Below are 16,002 nucleotides of genomic sequence, written 5' to 3'. Positions count from 1 at the left end.
CCAAGCCTGTTCAATAAACAGGTACATTTAACTTTTGGTCACCATGGTTTCTTCGCCATCTTCACTCGTCGGGTCTTCTTGACAAGGCGTCAGCAACACAGTTCATTGTCTCTCTGACCACCTTCACTTCAAAGTCAAAATCTTGCAGGTTTAAAGCCCACCTCATAAGTTTACTATTATGGGTTTTCATTGTCTTTAACCACTGCAGTGGTGAGTGGTCAGTGCACAGAACAAAATGTCTTCCCCAGATGTAAGGTTTGGCCTTCTGAATCGCGTATACTATGGCCAGGCACTCCTTTTCCACGGTTGCCAAATGTCTCTCACCTTTCTGGAGTTTCCTACTCAGGTAGGACACTGGATGCTGGTCACCATTTTCATCCTCCTGGCAAAGAACTGCTCCTACCCCGCTGTTAGACGCATCGGTGTAGATGATGAACTCCCGGTCGAAGTCGGGAGCACGCAGCACTGGATAATGGATGAGCACCTCCTTCAACCTCTGGAATGCCTCCTCACAGTCGCTGGTCCACGGGATGCGGTCATCAGTCTTCTTCCGTGTCAGATCGGTCAGCAGAGTCACCATCTCGCTAAACCTCGGGATGAACTTTCTGTAGTAGCCCACCAACCCAAGAAATGATTTGACTTTTTTCTTGGTGTTGGGTCTGGGCCAATCACGAACGGCTTCTATCTTGGCCTCTAGGGGTTTGATCACTCCTCCCCCTACTATGTGACCCAAGTATTTTATTTCTGGGCTACCCAGCTGACACTTGCTTGCCTTTACTGTTAGCCCTGCTGCACTTAACCTCTGCAGCACTATCTCCAGGTGTTTCAGGTGATCTTCCCAGGTATTGCTGAAGATCCCTATATCGTCAATGTAGGCCACAGTAAAGTCACTGAGCCCTGCTAAGGTCTGGTCCATCAGCCTTTGGAATGTGGCTGGTGCATTTCTGAGACCAAAACTAAGGACTCTAAACTCATATAGACCGAAAGGGCTGCAAAATGCGGTCTTTTCCTGATCCCTGGGATCAATCCTTAATTGCCAGTAACCCTTTACTAGGTCCAACGATGAAATGAACCGACAACCCCCTATGGTTTCAATCAGGTTGTCTAGCCTGGGCATTGGGTAGGCATCAGGAGTGGTTACGCGGTTTAATTTCCGGTAATCTACACAAAACCTAATGCTCCCATCAGGCTTGTCCACCAGGACTATCGGAGAGGACCAAGGACTAGAAGAGGGGACGATTATGTTCTCCCTAAGCATCTCGTCCAGCTCCTTCCGCACCTTGTCCCTATAGGGTCCCGTCACTCGGTACGGGGATACTGCTTGCGGGGGTGCATCCCCTGTGTGGATCTGATGCATCACTCCCTTCACTATCCCCGGCTTATTTGAAAAAACCCTATGATATTTAGTGAGCAGCACTTTTAGTTCTTGCTGCTGGTCTTGGGTGAGTGCAGGACTGATCTTCACCTCATCTGGGTTGTATTTCACTTCCCCTCTACCCTCCCAGAAGGGCAATTCAGCTTCCTCACACTCAGCTGCTTTTATGGCAAATAAAACCCTCTGTTCCCCTCTGTAGTAGGGTTTCAGGGCATTCACATGTACCACCCTCCATGCTTGGTGTTCCTCCTGTTGTATAAAGTAGTTCAGGTCCGACATCTTGGAAATGACCCTGTATGGTCCTGCCCATTTGAGCTGCAGTTTGTTCTCTTTGCAGGGCCTAAGCCAAAGCACTTCCTCCCCTGGGTTAAAGTGCCTCTCCCTGGCTTTCTGGTCATACCAGGTTTTCTGTCTGATCTTCTGAGCTTGCAGGTTTTCTGCTGCTAGCTCTAGGTTTCTCTTCAGGTCATTCATTAAAGTGTCTATATACGTCACAACATCTTGTGGGTCACCCTGGGTGATCTGCTCCCAATTCTGTTTGATTAAATCAAGTGGACCTTTTACTTTTCTCCCAAACAAAAGTTCAAACGGACTGAACCCGGTACTGGCTTGGGGCACTGATCGGTAAGCAAACAAAAGGGATTGCAGCTTCTGGTCCCAATTGTTTGGATTCTCTGCCAAGTAAGCCCTAATCATGCGCATCAGAGTCCCATTGAACTTCTCCGTTAACCCATTACTTTCGGGGTGATAGGCAGTGGTTTCCTTGTGTTTAATTCCACAGATTTGCCATAACCGTTTCATGAGCTTTGATGTAAACGATGTGCCCAAATCTGTGATTATTTCTGAGGCAAATCCCATCCTGGACATATACCCCACCAAGGCATCTGCCACTGTGTTAGTTTCGATGTTAGTCAAGGGAATGGCTTCGGGGTACCTCCTGGCATGGTCCACAATGGTGAGAATGAACCGGTTCCCCCTCTTTGTGGCCTTGGGCAAAGGTCCCACAATATCCACTCCTATACATTTGAACGGGGTGTCAATCACAGGCAAAGGGCACAACTTCGCTTTGGTCCTGTCACGGTTATTCCCCTGCCTCTGACACACATCACATTGTTTACAGAACTCCTTGATCTGCTTCCCTATTTCAGGCCAGTAAAAATTTTGTGTGATTCTCTGCTGTGTTTTGTTCACCCCCAAGTGCGCAGCAAACATGTCAGAGTGCCCCCTTTGTAAGATCATGGGGCGATACTTTTCAGGTACCACTAGCTGACTTCTGATCCCATCTCCCCCTTTTGAGATATTCATCAGGGTCTCTCTATATAAAATTCCCTTTTTCTCGTGAAATCTCGCTGGGGTTTCAGGTGTTAGCTGGGTGTCTGTCACCTTTTCAAAACACTTTCGGAGAGTGGCATCTGCCTTTTGCTCTTGGCCAAATTTGCTGTCTGTGGTTAAGGTTTCTGCCACAGCTTCGGGACTACCCTCATCTGCTTCAGCCTCGGGCTCTTCAGTACCCCCCTGAACTGTCCCCGTGGTAGCTTGTGAGCGTGTAATCACTAGCACCCGTTTCACATGTTCAGCCAGGTCATTTCCCACGAGCACGGCTGCTGGCAGAGTCGATGAAATCGCTAGCCGCCAAACTCCCCTCCAGCCTTGAAAGCTCACAGGTACCTCAGCTACTGGCAGTGAGATCACCTGCCCCTCAATCCCTGCCACCTTCAGGCTCTCATTTGGGATTATATGCTTCCTAGGAATAATGTCTGGATGGCACAGGGTCACTTGGGAACAAGTATCCCTTAGCCCCCTATACTGATGGTCAAGTATTCCTACGTCCACCCCTGCGGTCTCAAACAATTGCGAATCTGTCCTAACTAGTAAGCAGCGCTTGACCTCCACAAGAGGACCATTTTCCCCAGCCTGATCAGCAGATGTAACTGGTCCAGAGTGAGTCGCCATGGCAACAGGCTCCCTCAGTGGCAAGGAGCTTTGCTCTGTCTGGACACAGAACACAGCTTTTGGCTTGGTTCCACTCAAATCATGAGGCAAATTTCCCTTTAGCTGCTTTAATTTCTCACACTCTGAGATTAGATGGCCCTTTCCTTGACAGAAATAACATTTTCTGCTGCACTTGGAGTCTTTCTCATCTGTTTTTGGTTTTCCCTCCAAAATCTGAGGTCTTGGTGGTTTCATGTCAGAGGGCTTCCCTTCAACATGGGCCCCTCCCCCTTGCTGGTTTTTCCCTGGTCCCTGAGAGTACCTGCTGTAGGTTTCTTTGGGCTTACCCACAGTTTTCCCCTCAGCACCTAAGGGCTTCCTTATTTGGGCAATAAAATCTGCGATCTCCGCCGCTTCTGTCACAGTTCTAGGTTTCCTCTCTCTCACATGGAACTTTAGTTCCCCATGCAGGACTGAATAAAATTGTTCCAGCGCTATCAGGTCTTTGAGCTGCTGGAAGGTCTCTGTCCCCTCCTGAGACAGCCATTTCTCTAGCAACCTCACCAGTTGGGCCCCCACTTGGGTAAAAGTCTGCTCTGGTTTTTTTGTGAGTGACCTGAATTTTTGCCTCAGCTGTTCAGCATTTATCCCATGCTGGGCAAACACCAGTTTTTTAAACTCAGCGAAGTCTTTCAGCAGTTCCACTGGCATCTCTGCATAGACTTCTGCCAGGCTGCCACTGATTAAAGATCGCATAATGGTCATCTTCTCAGTTTCCCTTACTGAGAAGTCCACAAACGCTCTTTCCACGAGGGAAAAGAACACCTCAGGGCAATCTCCCTTGTTGTACACAGGGAATTTCTTCAAGTCAGTTTTAGACAGGCTGCCTTCCCCATTCCCTGGGTTCCCCTCATTATTATTGTTATTCCTATTTCTACTCATTATTTCCAGCTTCTTCAGCTCAAACGCCATTCTTTCTAACTCCAACTGTCTCTGTTTCTCTTCCCTTTCCATTTCAAATTGTCTTTGTTTCTCCCTTTCCCTTTCCTCCATCTCCCTCACCCTCAGTTCATGCTGTTGGGCTAGGAGCATTTTTCTGAGTTCTGAGGTCAGTTCTCCCGTGCTCTCATCCTGCACTGAGCCAAATTCCTCCTCAGAACCTTGGTCTCCTTGTGGTTCTCTCACTTTCCCCATTTCTGCCATTTGGCTTCGAGTCAAGGGCATAATCCCCCCAGACCAGGCTGCCTTCAAAAGTCACGCCTCAAAATAAAACGACGACTTTTTTCCTTTTGCCTCAGAAACAGCCTTCTATAGACTGCTGCTGTCCCTCCAGCACCAACTTGCAACTGTTGCCAGGCAGAATCCACCCCCTCTGCTAGCCTCTCAGCAGACAGGCTAGATCACTGTTACTTCACGCAGCTTTGCCTCAGCCCTTTCCCGCCAAAACAGGTTGCCTCAGAGCTCCCTAATCTAGTCCCCCAATCTGAGTTTGCACGTTCTTCCACTAGCCTACCTCCCCGTGAGGTAAGCCTAGAAGATTACCTACGCGCCCTCAGATTTTCCCTGACTAGACCCCCCTTGCTCTGGGCACACTAGCCAAGGCTTTGCTGGACCACTGGACAACTGGACCAGTCGTATCCCACCCGCTGGACACCAATAAATGTAGCAACCCCAGACCTACTGGAGTATCCCACCCTGTAGTTATGCTGCCACCAACCATTCGCTCTACCAAGTCACGCAGACCAGGAATGGATTTTAATAAACAAGAAAACAAGGTTTATTGAAAAAACAAACAGGGTAAATAAAAGGATCAGGTAAATAGGATACTGGAACTTGGTATAGTCCCAATCATACACATACAACAGATTGGTTCCCACGGAACACTTTAAGGTAACGCACAGACCCTGAACTTATCCGTTCTGGCTACCTAGATAGAAACCTGAACTTATCAGGTATGTACTATCTGATGAACAGTTGTACACAGTCTGACCCACAGACTCCAACTCCACTTCTCCACGTCAGCTCCCCTACAATGGATTTCCCCCAAATATATATACAGTACAGCTCCTCCCCCCTGATGTCCCGCCTTCCACTCCCCATAGGATGGAACTTTCCCTCCAAACCCATGACAGACAGGTACCATCAGTGCTGTATGTGACACCCCAACTCGCCAATTTCCCCGCCAACCTTGATAATCAATTAAAACTTCTGCTACAGGCAAAATCACTATCTCCTTCCCAATTCCTTTGAGAGTCAAATTCTGATCAGGAATTATACACTTCTGAGGTACAATATCTGAGTGGCAGATGGAAACCTGTGAGCAAGTGTCTCTTAAGGCAGTGTAGTTATGTCCAAAATTTTTATTCTGTCCCCAGCTGATTCCAGTAACTGCGAAATTGTCTGAATATACAGGCAATGTCTAATTTCAGCTATAGGCAGATCTTCATATTCGCTTGTACTCTGCCCACTCAAAGTATCAATTTCAGAAGAGCTAGCTGCTGCCTCTGGTTTCGTTTCCATGGCTACAGAGCTATCTCTAGAGGGAGTCATCTGGCTGTTCTGTATACAATATACAGACTTGGCATCTTTTAAATTCACTTTCTGAGGAGAAATTTCTTTATTTTGTTTTGTATTAAAACACTGGGAAGCAATGTGTCCCCTCTCCTGACAAGCGAAGCAAATTTTATCTCCCCATGAGCTTTTGTTAGTGAATTTTTCTGATTTTTCTTTTCCCTCCAAAATCTGGTTCCTGGACTGGCTCTGCCAACAAAATGGCCGCCCATCAACAAAATGGCCGCCCATTTTAGGCTGACCCTGACCTAGCTCTTTGGAGTACTTTGGGTCCCATGTTTTCCTCATGCCTCTTCCCTCATAATTTACAGGCCCCCTTATTTGAGAAATAAAACCAGCAAACTGAGCAGCCTGTCTAATGTCCGTAGGTTTCTTTTCCTGTACTAAATATTTAAGTTCACCATGGAGTAAGGAATAGAACTGCTCCAAGCCTACAATATCTTTTAATTGTTGAAAAGTCTGTACATTCTCCTGTTCTAGCCACCTGTCCAAACACCTCTCTAAGTTAAAACCAAGCTGTGTATACGTTTCATCTGATTTCTTTGTAAGCTTTCTGAATTTCTATCTTAGGTGTTCTGAATTTATGCCAAATCTAAGAAAAACCAACTTTCTAAACTCTGAATAATCTTTACTGAGTTCAATTGGCATATCAGCATAGACTTCCGCCATTTTCCCACTAATCAGAGACCTTAAAATTATCATTTTCTCTGCTTCTCTGAGAGAAAAATCTGAGGCTGTTCTCTCAAAACTCGTAAGGAACGCTTCAACAGAATCCCCTTGTTTATAAGAAGGAAATTTCTTTAAATCTGCCTTTGATAATTGGCTTTCCTCATTTTCCCTATTATTATTATTGTTCTGGTTCAGTAATTCCATTCTTTTTATCTCAAATGCCATTTTCTCTTTCTCTAAGGCAATTCTCTCTCTCTCTCAGCCTCCCTTTCCATCTTCTCTCTCTCCAATCTTTCCTCTTTTTCTAATTGTTTCATTCTTTCCTCTTGTTCTAATTGTCTCATCCTATATTCATGTTCCTGGGCTAACTGAATTTTCCTCAGTTCTGATAACTGTTCCCCATTAATTCCTTCCTCCTGCTCTGAGGTAAACCTGTCCCCTTCTTCCTAAAACACCTCTCCAGCTCTTTCAGACATCTCTGGAGATTTTGGCTCACTTTCAGCTATCTTACTGCGTGTTAAAGGCATGTTTCTTGCACAGAAGGCGCCTCACTATTTCCAAGCCTCTGTTTAAAATACTTTTTTCCTTTTCCTGTGTTAAGGTCTGATATATATATTAGCAGTGTGCTCCAACTGATCTAACACTAGAAACTTTAACCAAGCTTCTCTAGCGTCTTCTTTTCCCCTTTCACTGGCCTCTTGCCAAATTCAGGATACTTTATTTTATATTACAGCCTTTGGCTGCTTTTATATTCTCCACAGCTCTGCCCGCTCATAGGAGCTGTTCAAAATGGAGATCCCTCATCTTTGCTGCGCTTGGTCTGTCCTCTCAGAGTTCACCTAACTCAGGACCCTCTGACCAATTTGCCACAGCCTCTGCTTTTGGGCTAATCTCCCTCACAAAATTGACCTTACAGAGCTCATAAATCAGTTTTCCACTCTGAAGCTTAAGTGCCTCTCCACTAGATTTGCTCCCCGTGAGTCAAATCCTAAAGAGTTACCCACACTTTCCACTCCAGGTGACACTAACTGAAGTCCTTTTGCTCTGGTCACTCTAGCCAAGGCTTTACTGGACAACTGGACAACTGGACAACTCGTATCCCACACGCTGGCACCAATTTTTATTGTGGCATCCTCCTTATACATCACAGAGGGGACGCCACTTCACACTTTCTTTCTCTTAACACGCTGCCACCAACCACACACATATATCTGACTCTTCAGACAAAGGTATGGATTTTAAAAATAAAAATTATTGTTTATTGGTACAACTTAATATATAGTAAATCAATATATGAACTGAATATGTCAATCAATAAAATAAAGAATCCCTTCAGTCACTCTATCACTCAGACCTTATCTAACACAGAACTTCACAACATACATGCCCTAACTCCAACTCTATCTTCTCATCCTAGCTAATCTCCCACACATCATTCACTCCCCCCTTATATACATAGCTCCACCTCCTGGAGTCCCATCTCCTGCCCTGCTATAGGCAGATGAGCTCCAGCATAACATTGATAGGCAGGTGACGTCATCGCAGCCGTCACAGTAACCATGCACTAACTGTCCGTCTTCAACCGACAAAATGAGAGTACTCAAAGCCTTCTCATGCTGTTCCTCTTGCTCCTCTGTTAATTGGGCTGGAGGATTACTGACATATGACCACAAAGACTCTCTTCGTAATAGCATTTCTGCTTTCACTGCCCATGTTCTATAGTTTTTGTCATTAAGCCTGTTTATTGCTAATCCTCCAATGCCTCCTGTGCTGAACGCCATCCTGCCTTCTCTTGCAGTTCTCTGTTTCCTTTCCCCTCCTGGGCTAACAGACTAACTGTCTTCTCCCAAATCTTCTATGTCACTGCCACTTTCTCTCTCTTCTTTCATTTATATACTTCACCCACATTACTCACCACTGTCTTGATTTTATCTGGCTTGCGCAGCACACGTTGCTGGGCCCATAACCTCTGTCACGGATTTGGCGACAGTAGAAATACGCAGAGTTATTGAAGACACTTACAAGTTCTTCTTTTGTTGCAAGACGGTTGTGTTTACAAGTATTTACAGATATTTACAGGCAGGCATCTCAACAGCATGGCAGGAACTCTTTATACAATCGGGCATAATGCATTGCTGCAAGTGGTAGAGGAGGAAGAGAATGTATATAAGACACAGTCCACTTATATACATGTACATGGCATTTTTAGTCCAATCAGAAGACAGATGACTTCATCCTTTGCACCTGGTCTTCTTCTGGTTTCAAGACATTGCATCATCTCCAGAATGATTCAGCATTCTCACATCTGTGCACAATGGCAGCTCGTTAATGAAACACTTATACATGTTCAGGCCTATAAAATTTCTATATTCTGACAGTTTTGGCATAGGCAACCTGGCTTTCTCCAGAGATATGGAACTTAAAGTCAAAGCATCTAGATCAGTGGTCCCCAACCTTGGTCCTCCAGATGTTCTTTGACTTCAACTCCCAGAAATCCTGGCCAGTGGAGGTGGTGGTAAAGGCTTCTAGGAGTTGTAGTCTAAGAACATCTGGAGGCCCAAGGTTGGGGACCATTGATCTAGATGACACTAGCTTTGCTTAGCTTGACATATGCCTCTGGTTGCATTTTGTTGTTATTCATAGCTAACTATGCTCTGATGGCAATAAGTATTTCCCCTTCTTGTTATTTACATCAGAAACAGCTAGTTTCTTTTATTATTTCAGGACACTTTTGTTCTCCAGATTATGATATAGGCTCAAAATGTATTTTGCTGTAATTCCAAATGTCTTTGGGGCTAATTTGGCTCATATATGAAGTAAGTGCTGCATTGCAGTGAAGGCTTATCACGGTAGAGTAGTGCATGCTTGGGTTTATCGAGGCAGTAAATACAAAATCCTAAGGGAGTTGTGACATTCCAAGGTAGAGCATATCTTTCATAACATGAAAAAAAAACTTTGCTCTTTTTAACAAAGATAAGTTTGGGCAAAATGTTGACCCTGTCTCCAGTCACTAGGAGTACTGTGGTAGAACTAGACAGAATTATTTAGAGATTTGGTCTCAAGAGTGCAGAATCCTATTTACTCAATTCACTCTCTTCTCTCTCTCTTTTAATTCAAGAAATTTCAGTGACTGTACAGTATCCTTGCCAAATTTGTTTTTCTGAGTATGATTTCTAAATGTTGTGTATCATGAACAGCTAATTTTTCAACCTAATTTCCCTGTCTTTGATTCAGTCCCTCATGTAGATGAAGAACATTCTGGGAATGATCATGCAATACAGTTTTTGTGCAAATAGAAGTACTATTAGAAGCATATATTCCCCTCATCCCCTGTTCTTTATAAGTGCAGGGATCCAGATAATAGGAGCAATATATGTAGGTTGTTAAAGCCAGGCTTTCGGGAACTAGAATAAAAGTGAATGACAACATTATGGTTTCAGTTTCACATCTTGATGATTCAGCTCTATGCCAGATTTAGGGAGGTGCACGGTGGACATTTTCATATATCTTTCTTTTGGGTTCTTTCAGGGGTATCACCTTCATTTTCTTTTGTGTTTGTATTTTTTTGCATACCAGTCCTCTCATTTATAGTTGAAATGGAATGCCTCTTTCTGGCCATTTGTTTAGAGTTGTCTCATTTGTGTTTTCTGGCATGCAAAAACCCTTAAAGAACCCTTAAAACTGTTCCAAAAACAGAAACAAGGCAACAGAGAAAAAGCAACAGAGAACAAATCTATTCCCAAAACAGGCAACTGTACATAAGAAAGAAAAGTCATCAGCAGACCAATGCAGCACCAGTTTATACTACCACATGCAAAATAACAGTATGAATTTTAGTGCCACCCACCAAACATAACTGACCCGCTGAGCAGGGCAGAACAGTAGAAAAAAGAAAGGGATGCCAATTAGAGAGGCACTGACTGACTGCCACAAAGAGACACCTACATACCAAAGCAAACAACAGGGGTATAATGTCAAGCACAACAAAATAGAAATGCCCCAAGCTAGGCCCAGCCACCCACATAGTCCACTGACACAATCACAAAGTCCATTTCCTAGTGCACCCCCCCCCCACAGGAGCAAACAAAACTTTTTGCAAAATATCAATGTATACATCTTTAACAAAATCAATAACCAATAAAATAACCAAATAACATTTTTTAAAATTTTGTCAAATGGAAAGCAGCCACCCCCTGATAAAGAAATAATAGCAAAACAAAAGAAAACACTGAACAGCCCGTCTCCTGAAAACTAAGAAAAATAAGCAAGAAAATAAAGGCAAGAAGTATAATCAAAGCTCCCCTCAAGTCAAAACTGCTAGAATATGGTGAGATTTATCTCCTTCTTACTACTTGATGCCTTCTCTTCTGTTCTCTTTTTTGAGTTCAGAAGGCAAAAGAAGGCAGGCTAGGAATCAGAAAAATAATCCAAGAAAAGAAAGGACCTCCCCACCCCCAAAAAGAAGAAGATGAAGAAAGTGATGGGGGAGCATATAGAAAATAATTCCAGGGAGGCACTATGGCACAGGCAGGCTGCCTGATGACAAAAGCAAAAATAGTCCAAAGAAATGTGGGGAGAAATACCCCCCCAAAAGGGGGGGAGCATCCAATGGAGGCACAGCATACATGCAGGCAGCAGTTCAAAGTGGAGGGCACCTGGAACTCAGCACATAGTGATCTCATCCACAAGAAATGACTGGAAAGCAAAAAGAGCACTCCTCATTTATTTCCAGGCCTTTTTCCATGTTCAAAATTCCAATTCTTTCAGAAGTTCTGACTGGCTTCTGACAGCCTTTGTGACCACACTAGTGAATGAAAAAAAATGCAGGCTATCTGAATAGTGAAGGAAAGGGCACCAAAAGGTTACACAAAACAGGGAACATGAAAGAACCATGAAACGTTTGTGTACCCTTCATTCATAAATACAAATAATTTGTGTTTTAGAGGCTGTCTTTGGACAATAACAAAAAGAAAATGAATTATACAAAACAGAGCCTTTTTCATGTTTTGGGTCTTCATGAAAGGCCCATCTCTTGTCAGATTTCTATGGCTCTTTTGTAATGATTTACAGTGAACCCATATTTATTTCCTTACAGATTATAAGAAAGCAGAAAAACAAAGCTGAGCAAATGGATGCCAGTTTTCAGTGGCCACAGTCCAGGAGCAGCAGTGGCCTGACGTCTGTTACAGCCTCAGATCAGAGCATGCTGACTTTCCCAGGGAGTCGTAGAGGATCATACACCTTATGGGTGAGCTTCCAGATCTGAGTGTTATATTTCTGTTCTATATTGCCTGAAAGTGGTGGCTTGTGTGTTCATGTCAGAGTACATAGGGTTTTTTTTTTACTGATAAGAAGCCTCTGTTTGACTGACAAAATTGAGGCTTCTTGCAGAATACTCCTTCTCTTAGAGCAGATATGTTGCTGTTCACTTATTTCACTCCATTTTCTGAAATTATAAGGTGTCAATTCAATATTTAATTTAAAATATTAGCTATTAAATTTGCTGCTTTGCTTCTCCCCCCAGGCACCTGACTATAAGACGCACCTAATTATGGAGCGAAAAATATGGTAATAGTTATGTCTTCAAGGGCTCCCTCCGATGTTGGGGGAAAGCCCTTTGAGACCTCCTGGGGGTCCCCCGCTGCCACAAAGGCAAAAAGGCAGGGGGAAAGGACGGGAGACTTGAATCTCCCATCCTTTCCCCTTGCCTTTTTGCCTTTGGAGGTCTGCAAAGGCTCCCTCTGATGATGGGGGAAAGCCCTTGGAGACCTCCTGGGGGTCCGATCGTAGCGGCGGGGGACCCCAAGGAGGTCTTCGGTGGCTAAGAGAAAGCCATCGGAGACCTCCTGGGGGTCCCCCGCCACCGCAAATGCAAAAAGGCAGGGGAAAGGATGGGAGATCTCTGGGAGAGCACGGCAGTGGGGGACCCTCAGGAGGTCTCCAAGGGCTTCCTCCAAGCCATCTGAGACCTCCTGGGGGTCCCCCCACCACTGCAATCGGACCCCCAGGAGGTCTCCAAGGGCTTTTCCCCAATATCGGAGAGAGCCCTTGCAGAAGTGTATTCGCTCCACACTCCCCCCCCCATTATTTTTTGGGGGAAGTGTTTCTTATGGAGCAAAAAATATGGTAGGTTTAACAGTCATAAGAGTACCAATTACATATCATGTTATATTTAAGACTTTTCCCACATGGGTTATTTTTTAAGCATAATGACTTTATAGGCTAATAGACAGTTGCCAAAACAATCTAAAACTGACTCACAACAATAAAGTATGATGAGCTACAGGACCACAGGGAAAAAAAGAAATGAAAGTCTGTATTACCTCTTCGAATCATGCATTTTCTATTAAAGAGGATTTAATTAATATTGAATTTATATGGTCAGATTCTTGTATTGATTTATTTACAATAAATGCAACATCCACATTTACCTTTCCAGAGACATTCAAAACAACTAACAAAAGCATACAAAACATAATAATCTGATTATCAAAAACCAAAAATGAAACATGACAATGTACTCAATGTACCAAAAATAATGGAAAACCAGAATTGCAGGGAGGAGTCACATTACATTTCAAAGAGCTTAATCCTAAACCTCACTTTATTACTGCATGAATGGGTCTTATAAGCTTTGACATTACAGCGGTATTATAAAACAAAATGATGCTGTACCAGTTTTTAAAATATCATTACACCCTTATCATTGGCAGATGATTTTTAGGAGAAACTTCAGTCCCACTGAACACAATGGGACCAATGTAAAAATCCCAAGCACATTTCCATTTACTGGTGTATATGGAAATTGTTGCATTATGTACCATGAACCTAGCAACCCTAACAGGGATTTCAAGGTATGTGGGATATATAAAGACTGGTTTTATACGTGTCTCCTTATGAATTTCTGTGGGTGAATGGGGGTTTGAACCAGGTCTCCTGAGTCTTAATCCATCACTCTGTCCATTACACCACAACAGCTCTCGTATGGGAATTACAGTGGTGCCTCGTATAACAAGTGCCCTGTTTAATAACAAATCCGCATAGCAGTGCGGATTTTGCGATCGCAAAAGCGATCGCATTGCGATGTTTCCTATGGAAACAGCTAGAAATGCTGTCATTTTCTCACGTTCAACAATCAGTTTAACTGATTTTTTGTGAGAAATGTTAATTAAACACATTATCAGATGTCTTGAAACGTTATGTAACTAACTGAAATTCTCTGCTGCCAGGAGATTGATTCATTGAGATATTTTGGCAAGCTATTTTTAGTTGTTTGCACTTGTGTGGCTGTGAGCATAAGAGTATAAGAAATTAACCCTATAGGGTTTTCAAATCAAAGTGTTTTGAGAGGAGTACACGGTGATTGACTGTGATGGGTGTTATTCTGAGTGCAACATATTTGAAAAAGACAAGAATGGAAACTGAACAGCTCTTTAAAATCAGTGTTAAAAACAGAAAAGGAATGCAACAAACGTGGTATTGTTAGCACAACCTAGTGGTTTAAGGGATTGCAGAGTTAACTTTTGATACTGGTATTTCATTACTGCATAAAGCCAGGGTTTTTGCCTGCTTATACAGCCTAGACTCAAAACTTGGGTATGCTGGTGTAACTCCACTGAACCTGTTGTTCAGGTTAATACCTGTCCATTATTATGGACCAATAACTCTGAGATCAAGTGATTTTAATGCTTGCCATATCTGACTTGCTGACAATAAAGCATCAGATCCCTTAAGATTTACTGGTTCAAGCATGACTCCAAATCTTTGTTGCCCTGGTTTATTCACCACAAAATAATTGCAATGATACATTTCCTCAGTGTTTGTCAAGTATAACTTATCACCATTCAGAAGTACAGTGGTGCCTTGACTTACGAACGTCCCTACATACGAACAATTCAACTTACGAACAGCCCCGTTCACATAATTTTGCTTCGACATGTGAACGGTGCTTCAACTTACAAACCAAAAAATGTGGAAAAAGCGGGAAATGCACTTTGGACTGCCTGGTACTGCCTGGTACTGCCTGGCACTGTAATTTTAAAATGCAAAAATTGGGTTAAAAGGTGCTTGGTTTGGTTTAAAGCTGCTTGGTTTTAAAGGTGTTTTGTTCAAAAGCTGTTTGTTCCCTCCCTCCCTCCTTTCCTGCCCTTTTTTAAACCTTAGGTCATTTTAGGTTTAAAAATATTCTCCCCCTAGCGGTAGAGAACGAATTAAATGCTTTTGCATTAGTTCCTATGGGAACGAATGTTTCGACTCACAAACCGTGCCTCGACATAAGAACAAAAAACAACCAGAACGGATTAATAGGTTTTCAGTGCATTCCTATGGGAAATGCTGATTCAACTTACGAACGTTTCAACTTAAGAACATCATTCCAATACGGATTAAGTTTGTTAACTTGAGGCACCACTGTACTTAGCATCCTTCAATTGAGAGGGGTTATGCATGAAGGTGTACAATTTATGCACTATTGGCACTGAGAAGTAGATAGAGTCTGTTAAAAATTCTCTGTCAATGCAAGTGTCCATTATGTCCTTTAGAAACTGAACGCTAGTATTTAATTCTACTCTTCTATCACAATCCACAACCAATTCCTCCAGACTGCTTGGTTCTAAACTGATTGACATCAAGAGAGAAACAGGATTTACTATCAGCTTAATTCTATTGCAGATTACCTTGATATATTGCAATATCTAGTCTAGTAGTGTTTTTCCAACATTCAGCAAATAAGCACTTTCAGGGTCCAGCTTTAATGCCATATGCATGCGAGACTTTTATTCAGAAGAACTGGTGTGCTAGTATTTAAACTCCAGAGCATAAGCAAAATGTTGCCCATGAACAATGTATTTGCTCTTGTTATGAGTTCAGCTGAAGAAGATCTGGAATCTGAGGGGTTAATTACAGCTGATGAAAATGCTGGGCACTTGACCTGGGCAACAGCGTTGGCCTGGGATTGCAGTTGTTCCTGCTGAAGCTGTGCCACCGTTTGTGTAAGAAACTGCACCTGAGTAAGCACAGCATTCAGCTGACCAGAACCTTCATTTGCTTCTCCCTCCATCTTGTGGAGAGAGTGTGTGGTGGAAGCAATCTGTCATGTTCCCAGTATCCATTACTTGTGCCAGTGAAACTTTGCTTACTGGATGGGTGCTGGCTGTTTGTTTATGCCATGGTCGATTCTGGGGCCGACCACTGCTTCATTGACATGGCCTTCGTGAAACAACACTGGATCCCTGTACAGGACAAAGAGACCCTGACCCTAGTTGAGTCTATAGACGGGCGTCTCCTCCACTCCGGCCCGGTGACCCAGGAAACCTATCCGGTTATTCTACAGATCCAACACCATCAGGAGCAACTACAATTCAACGTTGCACATATGCCCCGTTTTCTGCTCATTCTGGGACCTTCCTGGCTCCGAACACATAAACCCCTAGTAGACTTGGCCCGAAGGCTGTTGC

At 43.4% G+C, this 16,002-nt stretch overlaps 1 protein-coding gene across 8 annotated transcripts in view; it reads left to right on the top strand.

Moving 5' to 3' along the window:
- The window catches only part of MYRIP (myosin VIIA and Rab interacting protein), a 444,899-nt gene that overhangs the window by 340,077 nt on the left and 88,820 nt on the right, over window positions 1-16,002 (top strand). For all 8 annotated transcript variants that reach the window (XM_073003547.2, XM_078377395.1, XM_073003545.2 and 5 more), the window contains one exon: window positions 11,643-11,795. In XM_073003547.2, coding sequence (XP_072859648.2) covers window positions 11,643-11,795 — 153 coding nt within the window. The remainder of the gene's footprint in view (window positions 1-11,642; window positions 11,796-16,002) is intronic.

This window comes from Pogona vitticeps, chromosome 6 (genome assembly GCF_051106095.1).
Source record: "Pogona vitticeps strain Pit_001003342236 chromosome 6, PviZW2.1, whole genome shotgun sequence".
In the NCBI taxonomy this organism is placed as follows: domain Eukaryota; kingdom Metazoa; phylum Chordata; class Lepidosauria; order Squamata; family Agamidae; genus Pogona; species Pogona vitticeps.
The sequence above is the reverse complement of the archived record's forward strand: the minus strand, read 5'-3'. Positions and strand labels throughout refer to the sequence as shown.